Here is a 22,998-nt window from a genome sequence, read left to right as displayed (position 1 = left end):
ATTCACAAAAATGAAAATTTACTAATATCTTTAAAGAAACTGAAGTGCAAGAGAGAAATGTCCCAGAAGAGAAAGTGCCTCTTACAACACCTAAAAAGCCTCAATTAGAAAAACCAGAGCTTCCTCCAACCAAAGGTACATATTGCCAGGGGGCATCTCTTGAGAAAAAAATGTTTTCTATATTCTCTCTTTTCTTTGTTCATAACTGAGTCTACAAAATTTTTCAATTGAATGTAGCCTGCCTTGAGAAAGACTGGAGCACAGTCATTCATGGTTATGGCCACTGTTACTGTGAATTTCTATGTGCTAGATGTCTTTGTCTTTTTATGTTTCATATGTACATTTATATACACAAAAATAAAAGAAACTTAATTTTTTTTTAAGTGTCTGAGGTGCCCAAGAAACCCGTCTCAGAGGAGAAAGTACCTGTTGCTATTCCTAAAATACCTGAATCACTACCAAGTGAAGGTTTGTGCCACCATAGATTTTACTCCAAGAATAATCCTTTGTCCTGTTCTTCTGAGTATAAGCTTTTAAGTAGACATTTTCCTTTTTCTCCCATTGTGATGTTTGTAAGTTGTTCACTTCATATTTTAGATTATACTAGTCATTATTTCTTGTATCTGTTAGTAAATCTTCATAATTGGAAGTAAAATATATGCTCCTGCACAGCATATGTCTCTTTAAAAAAGATAATATTCAGTTCCCACTAAATCAGAGTCTCTCAAAAGTTAGTATTTATGTTGCTGTTATAATCTTAAATTAATTTGGAGCACTGACATTTTTATTCTTTCCTATCACAATGACTCATCCTCAAATTTAATATTTAGTTTATATCGTATACATAAAAACTTCCATCCTTCACACAATCCTCACTCATGCTTAGAAAAAAAAGTAGTTTTCCAAATCATGCATTAGCTGCAAAGGTGACAGATACCTAATGATTACTTATCCTAATGTGTATTTGTCTGTGTCCGTTGAAGTAGATTTGCTTCTAGTTATATCTGTGTAATTGTTCACGTGAAACAATCTTATAATTGAAAACTTACACCAGTTGTCAATATTCTTTAAAGAATATGAAATCATAAAGGAGATTGAGCCCGAAGAAGCAGAAGAAATTCCAGTTGTAGAAGTTGAAGAAGTTTTACCAGTTGAAGGTATACAAAGTACTTCCCTAGAGGCTGCCACACACCTTTCTTTCATTATCATCATGTGCAGATTTTTCTTGCTCTCATTTTTCCCATGTGCCTGTACGTTGTAGATCTTTCTGTGATTCTTCCATTGTTGTGTTCTGGAAATTATTTTTGATCATTTAATTCCAAGTACAACCTGAAGATTATTTAAAATGCTTTCGTTTTCTTTCTTGTGCACAAGACTCTTCCCATCATTTGTTTTTCTACTTTTGTTCTCATGTTATTAACATGTTTTTTTAAGTCAGCTTGGATATTTGTTTTGTGTGCATGCTGTGAAGCAGTAACCTAAGGCTCTTTCATGCTCCCCTTTAATTCAATGACATTTTTTCACTGGCTTCACTGGAAATGGAAACTGGTGGTCTTTAGGTTTGTACATTACTCTTCACTAACTCCTACCATCATAGGAAATTTATTCTAAATCTACCTAATGTTATTTAAAGTGCCGCAACCTGAAAAGAAGATCCCTGAAAAGCGAAAACCACAACCGCCACCACCACCTGCTCCAACAGAAGATATTAAACTGGCAAAAGATCTACTTAAAGGTATAATCATCTCCATAAGTAATGGTGGAAACTCAGTCTTTTAAAATTATACTGATGAGCCTTGACAAGCATGCTTTTACACTATATTTTTGTGTCTTTTTTACTATTTTCTAATATGTTATACTTTAATGGTGCGCCTCACTAATGCTTAGTCCATCACAGTTTTTTATCAGCATTTACATGGGTTCTTTTCAATAGTTACAGGAAAAAAATATTAAGACAATTTTAATCAAGTTAACACATTCTTCTCCCCTTAACATAATTCTTCTCTCTTTAACATAGTCTTATAAAGGAAAAGAATCCCCAGCAATAATTTGCTGGTGTTACATGAACACGGGTTTCAGATAAATTGTGCTTCCTACAGACCATCTGACTTTTTCTAAACAGTTAATCAGCAGGGATCTTAGCTTTGCAGCTTTTGTCCTTCTTCCACATCAATACTATTAATGAGGTACTTGGATTTTTTAGAAAATTCCTTTCTTTTTGAAGTCTATGCATGTTGTAAAATTCAAATAATTTTCTTTAAAGCTCCTGAGGCAAGGAAGAAAGCCGTGGCTGCAAAACCTGGTGAGCCTCCGAAATTGGAACCCCCACCTGCTAAAGGTACCTAGCTAATACAAGAATCTAGCTTAAAATAAACCTCAAAGTCGTAGTTCTCAGTATCTTCTTGTTTAATTTGTTCAAATATATCAAAACACTGTCTATGTTAGATTAAGCTCAACATGCACCCCTGTCTTGGGCATATATGTGTGTGTTATATTTACGTCCACTTTAATCTCCCATCATGCAATCCATGAGATGTAAGAGACAGAAACATAGAAGAGTGAGAGAATTTTTAGGAGTTTTATCACTTGTGTAGGTGCTCACTTTGGTTTTCTGCTTAGCTAGAAATAAAAAAAATAAAATACTCTTTAAATGAATACACCATTGTTCCAACATACCTAGTTTATTATTCTTCTGAAATGTAACGTATTTTTGTGAGTGGACACTTTCTAGAGACGGGAATGAATAATGTATTGAGCGAGCCACTTCACAGGTATGCCTTTATATTATTCATATGTACTGGAGTTTAAGATAAACTAAGCAGCTAAGCAGTGGACATTCCGTCTTAATGTTGTTCCAAGTTTTGAGATTAAAGTGGATCCTTATGAATATCACAGACAGACAGCTCATATGAATGGATATCTAACATAAGCCTGTAGAGAAGGAGGACAAGGAAGTAAAAATGTTATGGTGATGAGTCTTCTTGAATACATAACCTTTATGGTTTTCTCAAACCATACTTCTGTTGATTTGTGTGAAAACTTCCTCTTTATACATAAGCTTAGATGACAGCTGTATGCAAATTATATAGAAAATATATTAAAACTATTGCCTTCAATAGCAACAGTTTTATCTTTGATCTTAATGTTCAGTAGTGGACTACCATTTGATTTGTGTGTTTCGACATGCTAGTTGTTGGTTAACTCTTACTGCTGTTATGAACCTGTAATAAAATCTTGAATAATGTTCTTTTAAGTGCCTGGACTTGTAAAGAAACCTCGCAAAGTAATTCCTGAGGCTACTCCCCCACCAAAAGAAGAAGTTGTTTTGAAAAGAGGTATAGTAACTTGGCTCTGTTTTCAAAAACCCAGCATTTTAACACTGATCAGCACATTTCCCTGAGTAAAATTGTTTCACATATGTGGTAGAGAACATTACATGACCAAATAGTATCTGATGTCTGTTTCTTGGCAAAAGGATTTGTTGCAGGGAGGAAAGGGGTGTAGCCTAAAAGGCTCTCAGATGCAAAGGATCTCTAATGAAAACAGAGCAGAAAAATGAAAATCTAGTTCCCTATGTCTCTCTGTTGCATTTTCCTCATCTCTTTATGCTAGAGCTGAGAGTCTTCCACTGCCCACAGTGTAAATGTTAATTAAGTTATACGTGTATTCTGTGTATTCTCTTTTATGGTTTTCTTCGAAGTACCGCACAGATCACAGGACCCCGCGGTACTTCTACTGCTTAGAAGAGTGAAACACTAATTCCAATTCTCTTTGAAATATCACAGAGGGATGATTCATGCCTGTGTACCTTGTACCTTCAAATTTCAGACAACATAATAAAATATAATAGCATTTTTCCATTTTACCAATATAATATATACCACTTTTCAGATGATAGTGTCATTGCATAGCCAAGATGGAGAACTGAGAGGACAAAATCATGTAAAAGCAATAAAATGAAAAACAGACATTGTGTAAATTTGAGCACTTCAAATACAATACTTGAGGATTTAGTATTGTCCTCTCACTGATGTCAATGGGAGTTTAATCTATAATCCTGCATTGTGTCCCTAAAAATAATCTTTAACTACAGTTAATATTCATAATTACATATAGCAAGTCATCATTTAAATAAGAGAAAAAATATATAAGACATTACAAGAAATTTTAATCTATCATAGTCAGTTAACATTAAAATCTTTTCTCTCAGATGGACTGCTCTTAATAAAAATGTCTTTTTTCCTTAGATGACTTGAATTTTAAATGACTTTCAGAACAGTATCTTGAATAGTTACACAAATCTTCTATTTCTATTGAGCGATGTATTTTCTTTTCCTGTTTCTCTATGACTGAAGTTTTTAATCTTTGTCTTATTCTTTTGTTTGCCTGTGCTTTAAAAAACTGAGAATTCTTTTCTTTTGAAGTTCTTAAAAAGAAACCTGAAGAGGAAGAGCCTAAACCAGAAAAAGAGCCTAAACCAGAAGTTAAACCAGTACCTACACCACTAGAAAAAATTAGGAAACCTGAAGGTACTAGATTACTATCAAATCTATTTTTTTGTTAATCCCACCATTAAGTAGTATTTTATTAAGTTCAGGAATTAAACTAGCATCTTAAAAGATATCTTGCATTGGCCTAATTGTGCAATTTAAGTCTTAGCTGGAAGCACAGCCAAGTTTGACATTCACATTTGGGTCTGTATTCTGCATGTTGGGATAGTTTCTCAATCTTCATTGTGTATAGAAAAGAGCTTTACAAATATTTTATATAATACTGATAAAAATATAACTACAGCAAAACAGTTATTCCAAGCATTCTTTTAGGTAACATTTTATAAATATGTGTCTTTTTACCCATTTATAGTTTCTAATTTATTCAAATCTTACTCTAAGAAATATTTGTAAACGTTATGAACCTCTGAAACTGTTTGCATGTAAAAACAATGAAAGCTTTTAAATACACTTGAGGGTATTCTATTTAGGGGTTTAAGGTGTTTTAATATATCTTACCAAAAAAAAAATTATTTTAAAGTCCCAGAAGTTCCTACGAAGAAAACTGAGATACCAGCCATAAAAAAAGAAGAGAAACCTGAACCACCAAAAGGTACAGATGTGTGGTGCTCTTTTTCTTTTTTGCAGCAACTAAATGATAATTCAGTGCTGAATATCATGCTATATTAACATAATGCATTATTGTCCTCCAGTCTGTCATGACTACTGTGTCCTCATTAACCATTGTGCGATCTTCTGGATTTCTTGTTGTCTTTATTCTTCAATGCTTAAAAAATTCAACTTTTTTCCATCGTTTGCAATCTTGCTTTACAAGAGTTAATCTCAAGGTAATTTCTTGCTTTTTGGCCAAACAGAATAGAAACGAATAAATTCTGACTCCATATAGCTCTCTCTGTGTTGTTGCTCCTAACTTCTAATGCTCAATGTGATTGCAAAATATGTAAACTAACCTACTTGTAATTTCTGTGTTTGAAATGGCAGAAACTAAGCAAGCATCTGTCCCAGTTCCTGGGTCTGAACCTAAACCTGTAGTAGGCAAGAACTCTTTAGTCATGAATACTGGTGAAGCCCTTCTTGTGTGTCTAATATTTTCTGTACAGGGATTTCTCACTGAAAGGACGTTCATACAAAATCATAAAATACCATGTTGGAAGGTAACCTCAAGGGTAATCTTGGTCCCACCTTTCTTGGCAAAAGCACAGTCTAGACAAGATGACTCAGCACCTTGTGCAGCTGAATATTAAAAGCGTTCACACAAAGGCCTTTAGAATTAATAAGACTAGAACTTTCCTACCGTCTACAAAACATTTTAAGGAACATCATATTTAAAGTAATGTATTAAAACTTTTTTTACCTCTTTCAGCTCTAAAATCTCCAAAACCAGCTGAAGAACCAGCTCCCACTGTTACTGCTCCTGTGACAGCTCCAGTTGTTGGAAAGAAAGCAGGTATTTATGTGTATTTTATGCTATTTAGAAGGTTTTCCTCGGACATCTAAATACCTTCAGTATAAAAAGAGGGAAGAGTTGTACAGTAACTCATTCATTACAGGAAGATTTGAGGTACTATTCAAGGATCTTGTTATTCTATCACCTAATTTAAAACAAAAACATCTCTGATATACTATGGAAACCAATCTGTGCTCTTTTGTCTGGATGGTAATATGTGTGTCTTTATTTGTTGTCCTACTATGAAATTTGCATATTCTGTTGTATTCTTGGTGTTCCTCATGTCCTGATATGTGTTTTGTGAATTGCATCTTGTATTTTCTGTGTAGACAAAGAGAAGTTACACGTGTTTCTAAACAATTGTTGTGTTGTTTGGTTTCCTGCTTTTGAGTTTTGAAGCCCTGAGGGAAACTGACAGTGATGTTGAAGAACTAGAGTATTGCTACTTTCATCTGCTGTGCTTTGGACCCTGGAACAAAGCCTGCTGGGAAAAAGAAAAAGAAAAAGAAAAAGAAAAAAAAAAAAAAAAAAAAAAAAAAAAAAAAAAAAAAAAAAAGAGCTGTGATGGTTCCATTTCCTCTGAAACACTCTGAGCCTGTGCTCCACCAGCAGAGCTGATGTCCATTCTGCTTGGCCACCATTCAAAGGGCCTCATGTTGCAGTAGATCTCAGATCTTGGGCATTTGAGAAACCAAATCATTAGTATCTCTTGGCCATCGATCTGGTGATGTAGCCTGCAGTGGCACAATTAACCTTTTTTTATGTCAGTGACCAGATAGCTGTCATATTCTGCTACTTTTAACCTACACTGGATTTAAACTGGTGGTCTAACGAGACACAACTAACAGTGGTTTACTTAGGTTTTCTGTTCATGTGTGCTGTTCTTACCTTTCTTTTGTGGTTATGTTGTAAATTTCTGTTGTGTATAGAAAAAGTGTTCTTTGTTCATTTTATTTCAGGTATAGCTGTAAAATTTGTCTTAAAATATGTTGTTCCTGATTCTTATTCTTATGGATTTTAACTCTCTAAATTACCATTACCTATGAAACCTTTGTAGCTGCAGAAAAGCCTGATGCATCATCTGTACTAAAGCATAGAGATAAAATGCCCTCAGTGGAAGAAGAAAAGCCTGAGTCAATTGTGTTAAAGAAGATTTTGGTTGAAAAAAGCTTGCATGTAAAAGAGAAAGTAAGTCCTAAGGAGACAATTCCAGCCATAGAGCCAGTTGAGTATAAAATCTCACTGGAAACAGCTGGTGAAATACTGAATTCAGAGACAGATGAACAGGAGAAGGTATCTCTTAAATATTTCATCCTGGCTTCTGATGAAGAGGAACAAGAAATGACATCTGTAGTTTCAGGGAAGACTACCCTTACAGGTGAGAAATTAGAAGCTGAAATGGATCACATTACTTACACGAAGGAGGAACTACCACTACCTGATGAGGAAGTGAAATTGATTTCTATAACATCTGAACATATGGAAAGAGATTCTGGAGAAGAAAAGGAGGGTGAAATTAAATTTCTTGTTCATAGAGAAGATGCCATAGAGAAGGTCTCTGAAAAGTTTAATGTTCTTCACGGAGAAAATATTCCCGATCATGAAATAGAAGAAGAAATTGAATCAACTTCTGTATCTAAACCCAGAAAGCCATATCAGCCCAGGGACCAGAAAGGACTTCTAGGAAAGGAGAAAAAATCAAAAAAAAGTTTGCAACCTGAAAAATTTCATGTTAAGGATAAAACTTCATTTGTACAGGATATCATAGAGGCAGATATAGCTGAAACTCCTCTGCTTAGAAATGAAAATGAGACAGGAGGTTTTATTCCAGAGAAATCTGAAGTTCCTCTTGGAGAATCCATGAAAGGACATGGCATTAAAAGTAAAATTCAGAGGATGAAGCAATCTGGTAGCACAGTACCTGAAATTCCTATACATAAGATACTTCACGAAGAAGCAAAGAAAATGGAAGATATTCAAGATGATGAGAAAGATAAGAATCAAGGTTATACATCAGCGGAAGTACATTCCTTAGACCTGTCTGAGGAGGCTCAGCCAGGATTGAGAAAAGATCTTGACCTAGAACACCCCATTGGAGATGAGGAGGTTCCTGGAGAAAAACCTCACGCAATCTTTAAACCATCTGTTCTTAAGTCAGAAGTAGTAGAAATGAAAGAAAGAGGAAAATATTCTACAGAGAAAGAAGTTCATTATGAGGAGGGTGTCGGACAATTGTTGGCTGAGAAATCACTCCTAAGTGATAAAAAAACAGGCAAGAAGATTATACCAGAGAAGGAAGAAAAACCTATCTTCAGCACCTACTTTAAAAAAGGCAAAATTAGACAGTCAAATGCCCCTGAAATTCTGCCTGTGGAAAAAGAATTTGATATAGTGATTACAGGAGGAATGGAAAGTGACGTTTCCATGGGAGAACATGGAAAGGGAGTAATATCTGAGTCAGTAAAGAAAGTTGCTCTTCAGCCATCACCAAGTCAAGATGAAAAACAAATTCAAGAAGTTCACACCACTCAGGATGAACATAAAGAAACTCTAGCTCACAAAGGCAGAAAAGATAAAATTGAAGAAAAGCAATCTACAGTAGGTATATCAGATGAACAAACATCACCTGAACATGGCGCTGGAAAACGCACCTCTGGTACCATGAAGAAAGAGAAGGGAAAGCTCATAGACAAATCATCAAGCAAAGGGATCCTTGCAAATGGAGAAGATACTTACTTCTCAAGCATAGGTAAGGTAATAACTTCCAAGAAAGCAGAAGGAGAGAAAGAATACCAGAAATCAGAACCTGCTCACCTGACTGAGCAGGCCAGTAGACTTTCAAGTGAAAATAAGAATTTGGATGCACCTGGAGAATCATGTGACGTTCTGGACGTTCCAGCAAAGTCTCATGCAAAGCGAGGTGAGGGAGACCGATGCCAAATTCTTCCACGAAGTGCTTGTACCATTTGCTTCAGGAGAGTACCACCTGCCATTGTGTTTTGGTAACACCATCCACAATTCCATCAAGTCTGTCAGCTGGCTTTATTGGCATTCAGCCACTCTTCACGTGTTAGTCTTACCTGTCTGTCCATACAGCTGTGTGATCACTGTTCATTGTCTTGGTCTTATACTTTCCTAAGACTTCATAAATCGTTCTGTGTGCCATTGTCTTCTCAGGAAAACTCATGTGTTTTTTTCTAGTATTCATTTTTCCATCCACTGCAATAAAATCTGTCCTGCATTTCATTCAATTCATTCTCCCATTAAAAGTATCTTTTGTATTTCCTTTCACAAAAAGGTAATGAGAGGCCTCATAGCATGGGTAATATTTTCAAAAATCTGTGATGATTCATCTCAAATTAAGTTACTAACAGAACATCCATCACTTGTAAAAGTACCACATTGTCCTGAAACATGTATTTAATTTACACAGCTTATATTTTTGTGGCATTAGTAAAAGTGTGCGGGTTTAAAAAAAATAAAACAAAAAACCTCATATAATTTTAATAGGCACTTAAACTATTTTGGCTGACAGATGTGTATTGATCAAGGGCCTAATCAAATGTCAAGGAATGACAAAATTTTGCAAATTAATGGGCAGGAAAGCACAGTAAGGAAATAGGTGCTTTTAAGCTGCCTGTTAGGCTCTACTCCTGAATATGTCATTCCCACACTTCAGAATATTGAACTTACTACTGAGATATAGACAATAGAGTTTCTATTAAAATAGACATATGTTTATATTCTTTCCTCCCCTTTTACATGTAGGTGACTAAAAAAAGAAAAAATCTGATGTCTAAAATAAATGCTTGTCTTAGTTTTAGTAAGTATGTTTATGTAACTGCATTCCTAATAATCTTGCTGTTCTACTTCAGAGGCCAAGCCACCAAAAGAGGAATCTCCGAAGGGTATCAGTCCAGTCAAAGGTAGGAAATACAAGCAATACCTTGTCATGGTTTATCTCCAGCAGGGAATCAGGCCCCAGACAGCAACTCACCCACTTCCCTGTGGTGGGAGGGAGGAAAGAATAAGAAGGGTAAAAGTTAGAAAACTCATAGGTTGAGCAAAAGCAGAGCACACAAACAAAGCATGATAAGGAATTCATTTACCACTTCCTGTGAGCAGGGATGTGTTCACCCATATGCAAGACAGCAGGGTTCCATCCCTTGAAGGGCAGATGTCATAACTCTGAATGCACACCCCACCCTCCCCCACCACTTCCTTTTTCTTTCCCCTGGTTTATATACTGAGCATAACACCATATGGTGTAGGATATCATTTTGGTCACTTGGGATCAGCTTTCCTGGCTGTGTCTCTTCCCAATTTCATGTGAACTCACAGCTTTCTCAGTGGTGGGGCTGTATGAGACACAGAAAAGGCCTAGGCTCTGCAAGCCCCTCTCAGCAATCACAAAAATATCTCCATATTTTCAAGACTGCTTTCAACACAAATCCAAAACATAACCCCATACTAGCTATCTCCCCCAACCAAAATCAGCACAGCCTACAATCAAAAGCAATTAATCAGGATTAATTTATTAATTTCTGAATCTGAATTACAGCCAAGAAGACACCTTCACCAGCAGATGCAGAGAGAAGGAAGCTCAGGCCAGGCAGTGGTGGTGAAAAACCTCCTGAAGAGCCTCCATTTACTTACCAACTCAAAGCTGTACCACTGAAGTTTGTCAAGGAGATGAAAGATATAGTGCTAAAAGAAGCTGAGTCTGTTGGGTCTTCTGCAATCTTTGAAGTCCTTATCTCACCATCCACTGCAATTACCAGCTGGATGAAAGATGGCAGTAACATCCGAGAGAGCCCAAAACACAAGTTTATTGCTGATGGCAAAGATAGGAAGCTGCATATTATTGATGTCCAGCTGTCTGATGCTGGTGAATATACTTGTGTATTACGACTGGGGAACAAAGAGAAGACTTCGACTGCCAAACTCATTGTTGAAGGTATTCCCTGTTTCCAATATATCAGTAGGCTAGCTAGTCCTCAAAGTAGAACTGGTACTTTGTAATTTTACAGTAGTTGGTAGATGCATCGTTTTGTTTCCCTTGATCACTACACATATTATATAAGTTATTTCTGCATCACATGTTCTATATATAAAGGAGACAAATCAAAATAATTTGTTTCCCACAGAACTCCCAGTGCGGTTTGTGAAAACCCTTGAAGAAGAAGTGACTGTCATTAAAACCCAGCCACTGTACTTAACATGTGAGCTTAACAAAGAAAGAAATGTGGTCTGGAGAAAGGATGGTAAAATCATCAAAGCCAAGCCTGGGAAGTTTGCTCTGGGTGTTATTGGTTTGTCACATTCCCTCACAGTCTCTGATTCAGATGATGCTGATGCTGGCACTTACACGGTTACTGTGGAAGACTCTGAGCTATCATGCTCATCTTGTGTTAAGGTAGTAGGTAAGCAACCAAAATCATGTTCTTCTTTTCTCTCTAGGATATTTGGGCTGCTTTAAAATTATGAAAACTTTTTCTCATAGTCTTAAAATATAAGTGGACAGATAAGATTTTTACAGCTATTAAAATCTTGTTGTAATACAAAATCTCTTAATTCTTTTTTTTGACACATCTATTTGTAATAAAAGTCTGCTAAGCTGTTTTCTTGTGTAACTTTTTGTCATGCAGAAGTTATAAGGGACTGGTTAGTAAAACCCATAAGAGACCAGCATGTTAAACCAAAAGGAACAGCTACTTTCAGCTGTGACATTGTCAAGGATACACCAAACATTAAGTGGTTTAAAGGAGATGAGGAAATCCCTGCTGAACCCACTGACAAGACAGAAATCTTGAAAGAAGGAAATAAAATTTTCCTGAAAATCAAGAATGCTGGTCCTGCTGATATTGGAGAATATGCAGTAGAAGTTGAAGGTCGCAGATACCCAGCTAAACTGACCCTTGGTGGTAAGGAAACTTTTATTTGGATTATATTTAATCAGCATGTTGGCCAGTGTTGAAAAACATTTAAATAAACAAACAAAAAAGGAAACCTGAATTATTTTAAAGCTCTGTCAAAACTTGATCTAATCATATACGTGTTCATTTGTGCATTGTAGAACGTGAAGTTGAGCTTCTGAAGCCATTAGAGGATGTTACAGTTTATGAAAAAGAAACAGCAAATTTTGATACAGAAATATCTGAAGAAGATGTTCCTGGTGAATGGAAGCTGAAAGGAGAAATCCTGAGACCTTCACCTGTAAGCATCCTTGAACTTTACAACACGATTTATTTACATTAAATACTGTGTACAGGTTCCTTGAATCTTTATGTTGTGTCACTGCTACTCAACCAGAATATATGATTTAAAATACTGATTGTCTGAAGAAGAGAGAATATTTTATAAAAGCTAAGTTTTGAAGGTCTTCATTTTCTTAAGGTAATACAGCATGTAATTCAAGCAATAATAGAAATATCCTACATACATTGTAGGAATGATTCTGACCTTCTAAAGAAGTGTGAAATGCTGAAGAAAGGTACTCCATATTTTAATTATTAAGTAAAAGCATTAACTTTCCTTGGGAAGCAATTTCATTCTTCCCACCTGACTCTTTACGGCAGGTGCAATGTTCATGAAAATCCCTTTATTAAAACCACCTGGCAGCAAGACATTTTCCTTGCACTAGTATTTGTATGTAACAAAGTCTGTCATCCCTCCAGACATGTGAAATCAAAGCTGAAGGAGGAAAACGCTTCCTAACCTTACACAAAGTCAAGCTGGATCAAGCTGGTGAAGTCCTTTACCAGGCGCTTAACGCCGTCACGACAGCTATCCTGACAGTAAAAGGTACGATGCCCCACAGAGCGTGACACCGGCTTAGGCAGAGTACACACGGAGCACATTACAAATGATGTGTTATCTTCTGCTTCCAGAAATCGAATTGGACTTCGCTGTGCCCCTTAAAGATGTCACTGTTCCTGAGAAGCGCCAAGCGAGGTTTGAATGTGTGCTTACCAGAGAGGCCAACGTTATATGGTCTAAGGGCACTGATATACTCAAGATCGGAGAAAAATTTGACATCATTGCAGATGGAAAGAAGCACATTCTTGTTATCAATGATTCACAGTTTGATGATGAGGGAGAATACACTGCTGAAGTTGATGGCAAGAAGAGCACAGCAAGACTGTTTGTGGAAGGCAAGTATTTTCTCATGAACAAAAGAATGAATAAAAAAAGGATAAAGAATATATCTTTCAGGACTACATTAGCCATTCCTGTGATTGTATTTATGTGTTTACATTACAGGTATAAGGCTGAAGTTTATATCACCTCTGCAGGATCAAACAGTGAAAGAGGGGGAAACAGCTCACTTCCAGTTTGAGCTTTCTCATGAAGACATGCCTGTGAAATGGTTCAAAAATGACAAAAGACTTCACACAAGCAGAACAGTTTTAATTACTTCAGAAGGCAAAGTTCATAAACTAGAAATGAGAGAAGTAACACTTGATGATATTTCAGAAATAAAGGCCGTAGTCAAGGACTTGAACACACAAGCCAACCTGAAAGTCTTAGGTAATTAAATAAATAATTTAAAACCTGCTACAGAATAAATATTAACTGTTTTTATAAGTAGAAAGTGACAAAATATTGACATTTTAGTATATTTATATAACTAATTTTTCTTATCCACTGTGACTTTTGTAGAGGCTGATCCATATTTCACTGTGAAATTACAAGACTACAGTGCTGTAGAGAAGGATGATATTACTCTGGAGTGTGAACTTAGCAAAGATGTGCCAGTAAAATGGTACAAAGATGGTGAAGAACTAATAGCTTCCAACAGAATTTCCATAAAAACGGATGGCTTGCGCCGTATCCTGAAGATCAAGAAGGCTGCAGAGGGTGATAAAGGTGTTTATGAGTGTGACTGTGGAACTGACAAGACGAGTGCCAATATCAGCGTTGAGTGTAAGTAATCATGTCTTCACTTAGGGAAAGTACCAAAACCTTTGTAAACCAGTGTAGACAGACAGACGCTTTCTAGAGAGCAAGACCAAAAATCTAACTGTGGAAAGCTTGCTGCTATGATGAATGGCTGAAATATCTAGATTTAAAGTTATTATAAGTGATTACAAGAGACAATATATTTGACGATATATAAATGGCTGTTACAAAGACAGTGATGATTAGTTACTCTCTCTGTCCAGTTACCATCAGTTTAGTTCACTGTAATAGATAGCTGGGTTAATTATTAGGAAAAATATTCTTACCAAAAATAACTAAATTTTCAGACATATTATAGAAGGAGGTTGTAGACTGCCAACTTGATGCTTTTTAGGAAGAGGTTAGATAAACCCTGGTCATAGCATTTGACTGTCCTAAAGAAGGAAAAGGGAGAGACTTAAGATGCTTTCCAGTGTTACATTTCAATGGTATACAATTTTTGAGTAAACAGATGCAATTTTTTTTTTTTTTTTTAGCTCGCCTAATTAAAGTGGAGCGCCCACTGTATGGGGTGGAAGTATTTGTTGGTGAAACAGCACGCTTTGAAATTGAAATTTCTGAGCCAGATGTCCACCCTGTATGGAAGCTAAAGGGAGAAACCCTAACACCTTCACCTGTAAGGATTCTTCTTTATTTTTAGACCATAATTTCCAGTGGAAAAACATGATTAATAATAGTGTTTTCTTAGTGGTTTCTTAGAATACTAATGTTTGTGGTGGGGTGTGTGTTTCTTTATCACCAGGACTGTGAAATCATTGAAGATGGGAAGAAGCATATTCTTGTCCTTCATAACTGCAAACTTGACATGACTGGAGAAGTGTCTTTCCAAGCTGCCAATGCTAAAAGTGCTGCTAATCTGAAAGTGAAAGGTACAGTCTGCGCTTGGCCAACATTTCCCTGTGTATTTCAGGGCATGAGAGCGAATCTAGTGTCAGAAAGCGTGGTATGAACTGATCTAAAAGAGCTCTTCTTTGATTTCAGAACTGCCTCTTATCTTTATCACTCCACTAAGTGATGTGAAGGTCTTTGAGAAGGATGAAGCTAAGTTTGAATGTGAGGTATCCAGAGAACCCAAGACTTTCCGCTGGTTGAAAGGAACAGAAGAGATCACTCCTGATGAAAAATTTGAAATTATTGCAGACGGAACAAAGCATGCTCTGATTATTAAATCTGTTGCCTTTGAGGATGAAGTAAAATACACATTTGAAGCTGAGGATAAAAGAACAAGTGCCAAGCTCATTATTGAAGGTTTGTTAGATGTTGTCTTTCTGGGAAAGTTCTGCATCATATACTTGCATAGTTTATATTGATAACATTATGACATTACGTTGCCACAGGTATCCGCCTGAAATTCATCACTCCTCTCAAGGACGTAACAAAGAAAGAGCGAGAAACTGCAGAGTTCACTGTGGAACTCTCCCATGAAAATATCACTGTGGTCTGGTTCAAGAATGACCAACGATTACATACCAGCAAAGTGGTTTCAATGACAGATGATGGCAAATTCCATACACTCACAATCAAAGATCTTACTATCGATGATACTTCTCAGATAAAAGTGGAAGCTATGGGCAAATCCTCAGAAGCTAAACTCACTGTTCTTGGTAAGAATACTCAAAAGAATTTACCCGACGTATATTATCAGAAGAGTTTTACCCTTGGGGTTGGCCTAAATCTAAATTACGATTTTGAAAATCTAACAAACTGTTTTTCTTCCTTGGTTCCCCATTTACCTATTCACGAAGGATGATTAGAATAACTTTAAAATTTCATGCAGAGTTGCCAAGTTAAAACAATGCTCTAAAACTCCTAGAGCATCAAAAGAATATTATCAGTAATATTAGTAATGCCCTGGATAATTTCTTAGGTGTTTATTGTTTTCTTTTTTGTAACAGAACTCTGAAAAAGGACTATGTTTAGTCCTTCTTTCAGGGTGTAAACAGGAAATCTATTGTATGATAGAAACTAGTTGTTCTTTCTGGAAGACTAAAACTTCAGACTGAAATATGTCTTAATTTTTGCTTGCAGAGGGAGACCCTTATTTCACTGGGAAGCTGCAAGATTACACTGCTGTGGAGAAAGATGAAGTAATCTTACAATGTGAAATCAGCAAAGCAGATGCCCCAGTGAAATGGATGAAGGATGGCAATCCAATTACTGCATCAAAGAATGTCGTTATTAAGGCTGATGGTAAAAAGAGAATCCTTATTCTCAAGAAAGCTTTGAAGAAAGACATTGGACAGTACACTTGTGACTGTGGTACTGATCAAACCTCTGCTAAACTTGATATTGAAGGTATGGTTATTTCAGTGGGCTGCTCTGTAGAGATCTTTTGGCATCTGGTAGAGGCTAAGAGAGTAAATCGTGTTTTTCTTCTCCAGACCGGGATATTGAGATTGTACGACCACTCTACAGTGTGGAGGTGATTGAGACAGAGACTGCCCGTTTTGATATTGAAATCTCTGAGGAAGGTGTCCATGGCAATTGGAAGCTAAAAGGAGAACCCCTGACTGAATCATCTGTAAGAAAATATTTCATGATATTTTTTTTGTGTGTCTCAACATTTGCAGAGAGTTGGAGTATGAGGGAGAAGGTGACTGCAGAAACTAAGTTTGGTCTCTTTCTGCTTTCAGGAAGAGTCACTATATTAAAAATAATGGGGTTTTTTTCATTAAAAATGATTTAAATGTAGTACAAATGTAAACCAAAATAATAAATTATTTTTACATAAAATGATACATTCTGCCTTGCTAACAATACCTAAAAATCATGTATCCAAAGTGTAAAGACCTTGTGGAATTCACTTAAACATAATGGCATTTAAAAATGCAAACTTTAGATTGCATGCTTTTTCCTGTGGGTTTTGAGTTATATTTGGGTTAAATAGATGTAGATCACATTTCCAAACCCCTTTTCATTTCTGTGACAGTTAAAATAGGTGCAAAATGGTAGAGAGCTTAATCAAATATTCTAAACTCCTTGCTGGAAGGATCTGGAAAATAAAGAAACAATACAATCACAATTGGCAATAATTTGGCTTCTATGTAATGTGAATAATACAAATGTGAATAATATACAAAGATTGGAAGATACATGAAGATCACTGTCTGGATAAAAGAAGGAAAGTTCTTCCTGAGAAAAGGTCACAGCACAAGCTTAGAAATTTCTAGTTCCCTTGGGGGAACGAGGCCTCTGACTGGTCTACATATATATTAATACATTGGCTACTCAGCACAGAAGTGTGTTGCCTCTAGCCCTTTCTTTCCAAGAGGAAGCCAACTGTATTAAGAAGAGAAAGGAAAGGCCTATGAATGAACATTTATAAGGTATATTTCATGTGGGCCTAAGAGATGTGAGTGGAGTAGAAGAAAACAGATGCATGGTATGAGAAGCAGGGGCTCTTTGAGTGAGTAGTACAAACAAGATACTGAAAAAAATATTTTAATTCTGTTTTTGAAGGAATGTGAAATCAAGGAGGAAGGAAAAAAGCACTTCCTTACACTGTACAATGTACGCTTAGATCAAGCTGGTGGAGTAGATTTCCAAGCAGCAAATGCCAAGTCTGGTGCTCACCTTCGAGTGAAACGTAAGTGTCTTTTAAACTGAAATTAATTGATTCATTAAGTGAAAACATGGTATTCACTGCCTCTTTGGAATGGGTGGCAAATCTCTATCCTGTATTGAACCCACAGCAAACCTTTCCAGAACAGCAACTCAGGGATTAGTTACTCAGGTTGTCTTAATTTTTTTCGTTAAGTAAGGTCCTATGTGTTCTTTAACCTTATATATCATTTACTCGTATAGGAGAAGTAAAATTAAAGGAGATAGCCTTGAAGGCTGCTTCATGGTATGGCATCATATATGCTGTTATGAAATCAAATATTGAAAGCAAAGGCTCTGCTGCATCAAAGTGTCATGTTAACTGGAGAGGATAGGATAACAGTGATATCTGGAGATAGGGTTAAGAGCTTGATGGACAGGGACAGACTACACGGTTGAAGACGACTTGTTTCCCACTCCAATCCTAGCCCTCGCTATTTTGGAAACACATGCCTTATCTAGCAACAGGCATGCAAGGCTTGGCAAGGAGACAGATGCAGAGCAACTTTCCTGCTGACCTTGTTAAATTTAAAGAAACACTCTCTGCAAATAGGAAATTGTAGGTGACCAGCCCTCCCCCAAGAACCCAGGGTGGCCTCTTCTATTTAGGGAATGTAAAGAGCAGCATTGCGATGTCTGGCTCTCTTGAGGGAAGCCACCATGGAGATTAGTACGTAAGGGCAGAAGCTCTCTCTTGGGTAGAAGTGACTAATCTAAAAATTATGTCTTCTCCTTACCAAGCTCGAGTAATTGGCTTGCTGAGACCCCTCAAGGATGTAACAGTGACAGCTGGGGAATCAGCAACCTTCGATTGTGAACTCTCTTATGAGGGAATCCCAGTAGAATGGTTCCTGAAAGGAAAGAAACTGGAGCCCAGTGACAAGGTAAAGAAACTAAACTTTACTTTTTTTCATGTTTCCTCCTCCTCCTTCTCTTTCAAGTCCCTTTCCCTTCTTTATTTCTTATTTATTCTCTGCAAGTTGAAGTACTAAGGCACAGCAGTATTGTAGTACTGCTGTATCAAATGCTAAATCATCCCTAAATCAGATACAACAGTTTTTCCCAGAAATTCCAGTATTCTAGGACAGTACAATTATTTGTCATACAAAGGGAAACTAAGGTTGCAAAATATCAATCATTACAGCAGTGATTTTATACCTGATTCTGTTGGAGGCTCAACCACAAGGATACTGAATAATTTTTGCTCAGGTTACCTCTGGTTACAGTGAGAGGATTTTGAAATGTGCAATCAGGAAAAGCCTTTTTTTTCTCCTGAATGCGGAGTTGCAGTCCAATTCAACATATAAGGGGATTAAGAGGATTCAGATTCCATTTCAGGCATTTGTTCTGGCTCTCCAGATAACTCTCTGGGCAGATTTGCTTGTCAAGCACTTCTCACTAGCTATTTTTAACCCTTCATCAAGTGCTGGCTCTTAACTCTGAGATTTGAGCAGCCTGGAATGCAATCAATTTAATGTTTAAAATTAATGGTAGGGAAAATAAATAAATAAACGTAAATTAATGCATTAAGAAATGGAAATGGATATTACTGGTTCTAAGACTTCTTTTTTTTGCATACTAGGCCTAAAAAAATAATGCAAATTCAAATAAAAGTTGAAAACCTAATGCAAAATAAATTTTCAAGGCATTGTGTGACCTAGCAAAGTTTCAGAACCTGTAATAATGCTGCTAATAATACTTTGGTACAGACTGTTATTTCCTTTAAATACAATTTTTAGCATTTTTTTTTCAGGTTTTGCTAGATCCTTCTGAGCTTTAAGAAATGTGCATAAATAAAAACTATTTATTAAAAGAAATAGGATGTAGAAATTAGAAAATCAAAACAAATCATGATGATAAGGGACCCTATTACAGTATTTAAACAAAGTTAAATGAAGTTGAAACTCAGCAAATGAGTCATGAAATAAATCAGGATAATTACTTCTGAGTTTCAGAATAAAAATGTGAAAAGCTATTGATCAGCTGTTGAGTGCAGTGGATTGATGGTTACGATTGCCTGGCAAGAAAAATATTATATGTTTGGAATTCTGTATAATGGAACATTATTTTAGTCTTTTCTATCTGAGCTATCATTTTAATTATGTTTTAAAAAGTCAGATTTCATGTAGTTAACATATACAGTCAAAACTGTAATTTGAACAGCTGAAACTTTATCAAGATGAAATTGAGAGTAAACCATATATTTACTCAATGCATAGCTTTCTATCCATTTAAAATAACCTCTTGAAACACATTTACAACTGCCATTAAGAATCGAAGTGTACGAGTGTTTCATTTTAGCTGTTGCTAATTCAAGCAGTTTTATTACCTCTGTGACTGGCATTCAGCTGAACATTTATAACCTTTATTCATTGAAGTGATTTTTTTTTGTTACTGTGATTGCAAAGTAGTTTCTGCAATAGGCCATCACAGAAGCTAGTCTTTTAGGCAGCATTTTTTACCAAATTTTAATAACAGAAAATCAAACTGACATTTCCAGGGAAGTGTATGTGGGGGACACCAAATCTTTTTATAGCTGCAGAAGTTTTTACTTTACATGCAGCCAGCAGTAATTCTAATTTTTCCCACAAATTTGCTTAATTTTTGTATTTATTCAGAATAGACACCACCTCAAGTCAGCCCCCAAATCCTCAAAACTGAGGATCAAACCATATCACCAAAGGAAGTTGTCAAAATTTCACATGAAAGTGGACAACCAAACTCCACAAACCATAAATAGCATGCTATTTCTTGAAATATTTCTTAAATACTTGTTTTAGATGTTCACAAAGGGTTTTTATGTATTTTGTAAGGTTGTGACCCGTGCTGAAGGGAGAATTCACACACTTATTCTTAGAGACGTCAAGTTAACAGATGCAGGAGAGGTATCACTGACAGCAAAAGATTTCAGAACTCAAGCAAATCTTTTTGTGAAAGGTAAGTCAGTCATTTTTAGTTAAACCATAATCAGCATTAATGGTCCATTCGTGATTCATGCTGGAAGAGGAAGCTAATACATACTATTTCTCAAATGAGTGGAATCATATATACAATATTCAACTGGTGGGTTTACTTCCCTGATTAAAAAAGCCACCTACTTAAAATCTCTGCACTTCACAGAGGAGCTGAACAAGGGAACACACTGGAAATGAGTCAAATCTGGGAGATGAACCAGTTCATTAGGAATTCCAGGTCTTTGCTGCAGACTTGAACATTCAGTTGTCCTCAAGAGAACCCAGGAATACCAGCCTTTGTGTCTCCCAGTGGCTTTTTCTGTTCTTTTGAATATCCAGAAACCTGTGAAAGTGTAACTGCACCATCAGTCAAGGGACAACATAACATTGTATACCTACTTGTACTGCTTGCAAGCTTAATGATACTTTTATCATTAAGAAGTAAAGGAACTGCACACACTGATCCAGTATTTCAATGAAAAAAAAAAAAAAAAAAAAAAAAAAAAAAAAAAAAAATTTCCACACATTCTCTAAGTTCACGGTATAACTTTAGAGTCACTGAGATTACATGGGTATGGCTCAGCTAAAGAAATTGAGTTTCAAGGCTTTGTGATGATTTTTAATTAAAAACCCTATAGACAAGGATATCATTCCGTCTGGTCTTACAGTAGACTGAAAATGAGGAAATCACCTGAATTAACAAAAAATGTCTGTGTATTAAAAAATGTTTTAAGAAACTTTCAGTAGGGAAATCTAAGAGCCTTTTTGATTATTTAGTCAAGGAAAATTAGTAAACAGTATGGGATAGTTCTGTACAAGTAGAAGACTGGCTATAATTTAGATCTTCGCTATCAAAAGCGTATCTGTTTCTTTTAGAACCCCCAGTTGAATTTACTAAACCACTTGAGGACCAGACCGTTGAAGAGGAGGCCACTGCAGTACTGGAATGTGAAGTTTCCAGGGAAAATGCAAAAGTTAAATGGTTCAAAAATGGAGAAGAAATTCACAAATCAAAGAAGTATGATATCATTTCTGATGGCAGGGTCAGAAAACTCATCATCCATGGCTGCACACTGGATGATGCAAAAACATACACCTGTGATGCTAAGGATTTTAAGACATCATGTTTTCTCAATGTGGAGCGTGAGTAATTCACAGTTTTCTACAAAATGTCTAGGTGCTGTAAAGGCAGTGTACTAGTGTCTGTGACTGGCAGTAGTATCAGTGTTGGCAACTTTTTACTTCTCTAGCATAGACTTCCCTCTACTAAAAATTTTATAATCTCTTACAGCTATTCGTGTTGACTTCCTGAAACCTCTAACTGACCTTGAGGTTAAAGAAAAAGAATCTGCTCGGTTTGAATGCGAAATTTCTCGTCCAAATGTCAAGGTCCGTAGTGACATTTTTTAATGTCAGTAACTCCTTCAGCTAGAGGGGAAAACTTTGTTTTATTGCTATAAAAGAACACACTGTTATCTATGATGGGCGTGTTAATAAGCATGTTAATTTGTTCTCAAACAGGTGAAGTGGTTTAAGGATGGCATGGAAATTAGAAAAGGCAAAAAGTATGACATAATTTCTAAAGGTGCAGAACACATTCTTGTCATCAATAAATGTGTCTTTGATGATGAAGCTGAATATTCCTGTGAAGCAAAAACAGCTCGAACTTCTGGCCTACTTACAGTGATAGGTAAACACAGTGTTTTAGAATCTAATACGTGAACAATAAGAAATGTCAGAGTGGGGGTTTTTCATGGCAAGCTTTAATCATCTTTTGCAATTCTTTTTGCAGAGGAAGAGGCTGTTTTCACAAAAAATCTTCCTGATCTCGAAGTAAATGAAAATGACACTGTAAAATTGATCTGTGAAGTTTCAAAGCCTAATGCTGAAGTTACTTGGCTTAAAGGAGATGAAGAGGTGCCTGATGGTGGTAGATTTGAACACATTTCCGATGGTAGAAAGAGAATTCTTGTTATACATAATGCTCATCCTGAAGATGCTGCCAAATACACTTGCAAGCTCCCAAGCTCTAGTACAACAGGAAAACTTACTGTACATGGTAAGAGTGCTACTTTGGTGGCCTTGTATCCTGAGGAAAAAAAAAAAACAAACAACATTTAAAAATCAGTAATAATACACAACTTGGTCTATTCCATTCACAAATGAAAAATAATATATATCTCTACAAAAAATGTTTTCTTTCAGAACTTGCAGCAGAATTTCTTACTAGACCACAAAACCTTGAGGTGCTTGAGGGAGAAAAAGCTGAATTTGTCTGTTCAGTATCCAAAGAAGCCATTACAGTACAGTGGCTGAGGGATAACACAGTCCTGGAGCCTGGTGATAAGTACGACATCATTTCAGATGGCAAAAAGAGAACACTTGTGGTTAAAGACTCTATTCTAGGAGACACAGGAATGTATACTGTCATGGTTGGTGAAGCTAAAGCTACAGCACACTTAGCAGTGATTGGTAAGCTTTATTTTTTCAATGTGCTTATTTTGTTGCATTCTTTATACTACAT

General features: G+C 36.2%; 1 protein-coding gene across 1 annotated transcript in view; it reads left to right on the top strand.

Annotated features, from left to right (window-relative positions):
• Positions 1-22,998, top strand: part of TTN (titin) — a 242,806-nt gene that overhangs the window by 131,004 nt on the left and 88,804 nt on the right. Inside the window, 29 exon segments of the mRNA XM_040069199.1 lie at positions 1,634-1,735; positions 2,264-2,338; positions 3,255-3,335; positions 4,425-4,529; positions 5,032-5,103; positions 5,875-5,958; positions 9,834-9,884; positions 10,520-10,915; positions 11,106-11,381; positions 11,607-11,882; positions 12,035-12,174; positions 12,636-12,762; positions 12,849-13,112; positions 13,222-13,488; positions 13,621-13,884; positions 14,397-14,536; positions 14,663-14,789; positions 14,902-15,168; positions 15,258-15,524; positions 15,949-16,215; positions 16,302-16,441; positions 17,380-17,506; positions 18,262-18,404; positions 20,334-20,457; positions 21,351-21,617; positions 21,766-21,863; positions 21,996-22,164; positions 22,267-22,533; positions 22,680-22,946. Of these exon segments, the coding sequence (XP_039925133.1) occupies positions 1,634-1,735; positions 2,264-2,338; positions 3,255-3,335; positions 4,425-4,529; positions 5,032-5,103; positions 5,875-5,958; positions 9,834-9,884; positions 10,520-10,915; positions 11,106-11,381; positions 11,607-11,882; positions 12,035-12,174; positions 12,636-12,762; positions 12,849-13,112; positions 13,222-13,488; positions 13,621-13,884; positions 14,397-14,536; positions 14,663-14,789; positions 14,902-15,168; positions 15,258-15,524; positions 15,949-16,215; positions 16,302-16,441; positions 17,380-17,506; positions 18,262-18,404; positions 20,334-20,457; positions 21,351-21,617; positions 21,766-21,863; positions 21,996-22,164; positions 22,267-22,533; positions 22,680-22,946 (5,250 nt within the window).

Source organism: Hirundo rustica, chromosome 7 (genome assembly GCF_015227805.2).
Source record: "Hirundo rustica isolate bHirRus1 chromosome 7, bHirRus1.pri.v3, whole genome shotgun sequence".
NCBI classification, from domain to species: domain Eukaryota; kingdom Metazoa; phylum Chordata; class Aves; order Passeriformes; family Hirundinidae; genus Hirundo; species Hirundo rustica.
Note: the sequence above shows the minus strand (reverse complement) of the source record. Positions and strands in the feature narration are given on the sequence as shown.